This window comes from Fulmarus glacialis, unplaced genomic scaffold, assembly GCF_000690835.1.
Source record: "Fulmarus glacialis isolate BGI_N327 unplaced genomic scaffold, ASM69083v1 scaffold31219, whole genome shotgun sequence".
NCBI classification, from domain to species: Eukaryota; Metazoa; Chordata; class Aves; order Procellariiformes; family Procellariidae; genus Fulmarus; species Fulmarus glacialis.
In genome coordinates, this window is record NW_009235748.1 from 12567 (window position 1) to 14464 (window position 1898).

The 1898-nt window shown below is 42.0% G+C and overlaps 1 protein-coding gene across 1 annotated transcript in view; it reads left to right on the top strand.

The window, feature by feature from the left end:
* Window positions 1-1892, top strand: part of LOC104082871 (collagen alpha-1(IX) chain-like) — a gene marked incomplete at its 3' end in the record, with an annotated part of 14186 nt that extends 12294 nt beyond the window's left edge. The window contains exon 3 of the mRNA XM_009586135.1: window positions 1821-1892. Within this exon, the coding sequence (XP_009584430.1) occupies window positions 1821-1892 (72 nt within the window). The remainder of the gene's footprint in view (window positions 1-1820) is intronic.
* Window positions 1893-1898: the final 6 nt, after the last annotated feature.

A 1898-nucleotide genomic window follows, 5' to 3' on the forward strand; every position in this document is an offset into this window, starting at 1 on the left:
AATGTAGAGACTCAGGACTCAGAATCTAGATGTATGGTATGAAATTATCATACAGGTATCATTTGATCCCATTTTTATACCTTTTTATAAACCCCCATCTTTAGATTCCAGATACCCTCTTATTTTTACTATTGTATTTCTGCTTTGTAAATTATAGTATACATTCAGTTCTTTTATACGTATATTATGACATGCAGTTGTCTATTATTAAGGGCTGGGAAAGGTTTTAAGATGAGAATTGGGTAAAGAGGTAGAGAATTGACTCACAGATAGTGGTGTCAGATAACAGGTAAAAGAAACGAGGGTACTGCCTTTTTTGTGCTCTAGTCTCAGCACTCTGGAAACTGATGACTGCAAAGTAAACAGAACAGTAGAGATGTGATAGCGAGGATTTCAGGAGTGGCAACACTGAAGTGGTGAAGATGAAAGCAAAAAAAAAAAAAAGCAACTTTTGGATATGTAGGTGTCTTGCAGAGATCTTGACTTCAGACTCAAAGCATTTATCAAAGCATTTATCAGCTCTAGCAGTCAGTATGCAACTAAGTCAATGTAAGGATGGTGGCAGGAGAGGAAAGCATCTCAGAATGTCACTCTGCTTTCTGCATCAGTTACAGGTTGGGATTGAAGAGAGCAATGAGATATCCCAGAGGGAGCACAGAAGGCAGCCAGGAAGCACCGAGACATTATGTTGTGGGAGGGATAGTGGGGAGCTACCGTAGCTCATTAGAATAAAAAGAAAGAGAAGCAAAGAAATAAGAAGTGAAAGCCCCCTAGACACTCACTTCTATTTTCAGCTTCTCAGAAAAAACAAATCAGAATCTTTTCCATACCAGGGTTCTATGTTGTAACTAGAAAAAAAACCCCAAAACTTTCTTTCCCCCCAGCTCCTCAGCCATCCATAATGAAAAGAAAGGAATAGGAGCCTCTGGATTTTATCATCATACTGAGAAATCTCTGGATAAACCACTCATTCGTGGTTCATAAGCCAAGCTGATACTATGCGTGATGGGAAGGGAAAACAACCCAAGACTTTAAAACCTAGATACAATAACTACACACAATGTAATATGCTTCTGGTACTTAAAATTCCACGTGATGCATTGTATATCAACGGATATACCTCTGAAGCTGTATGTTTGAGCTATGCAGTAACTTTCAGCAGAGGGTATGTTTTTTAATCTATATAGCACATCAAGCAAGTCTTGGTTGCAGTTTCTGAGAAGTTTGCCTTAATCCTGTGTCATTTTCCAGTGTCAAATACAAATGTTCAAAGAAGATGTGAAATTTCACAGATGTGTATTACCCAGTTGCAGGCTGTTGCCAGTGTGCATATAATCCTGCTTTCTGAACTTCTCACACTTAGATCACGTTTCTGTCCTCAGACCTAACATTCTTCATGGGCACAGCTACGCACTTAGAGAAAATCTGATGCGTGACAAATAAAACCCCCACATAGCATGAGGAAAGATGCCTGTGTTTATAAAGAACGTGAAAAAAATGACACATGACGAATCTCACCTTCTCTTTAAATCCCTCGGGAGGTTTATGCCCCCTTTTTAAAAGACCTCCACAGTTAGGGGTGGGGAGCGCCGTGTGGAGCTCTGCTCTGGACTGAGCTCCAGGGGCCGGCTCAGACCCTTCTTCCCCTGTGCAGTGAAAAAAAAAGTGCTTAACCGCGGCATCTCCAATACACCCACTTGTTATCATTAAATACCTACCTTTTAAAACAGGCCGTTAGCTGACCTGTGTTCCTCCCATTACACCCTCGGCCAGTGTGACCCCCTGACCGGAATTAACGTGATCTTTATCTCCTTTGCCAGTTCGAAATCCAGTGGATGGTGATACACTGCGACCCCCTGCGACCCCAGCGCGAAGGCTGCGGCGAGCTGCCGGCCCGG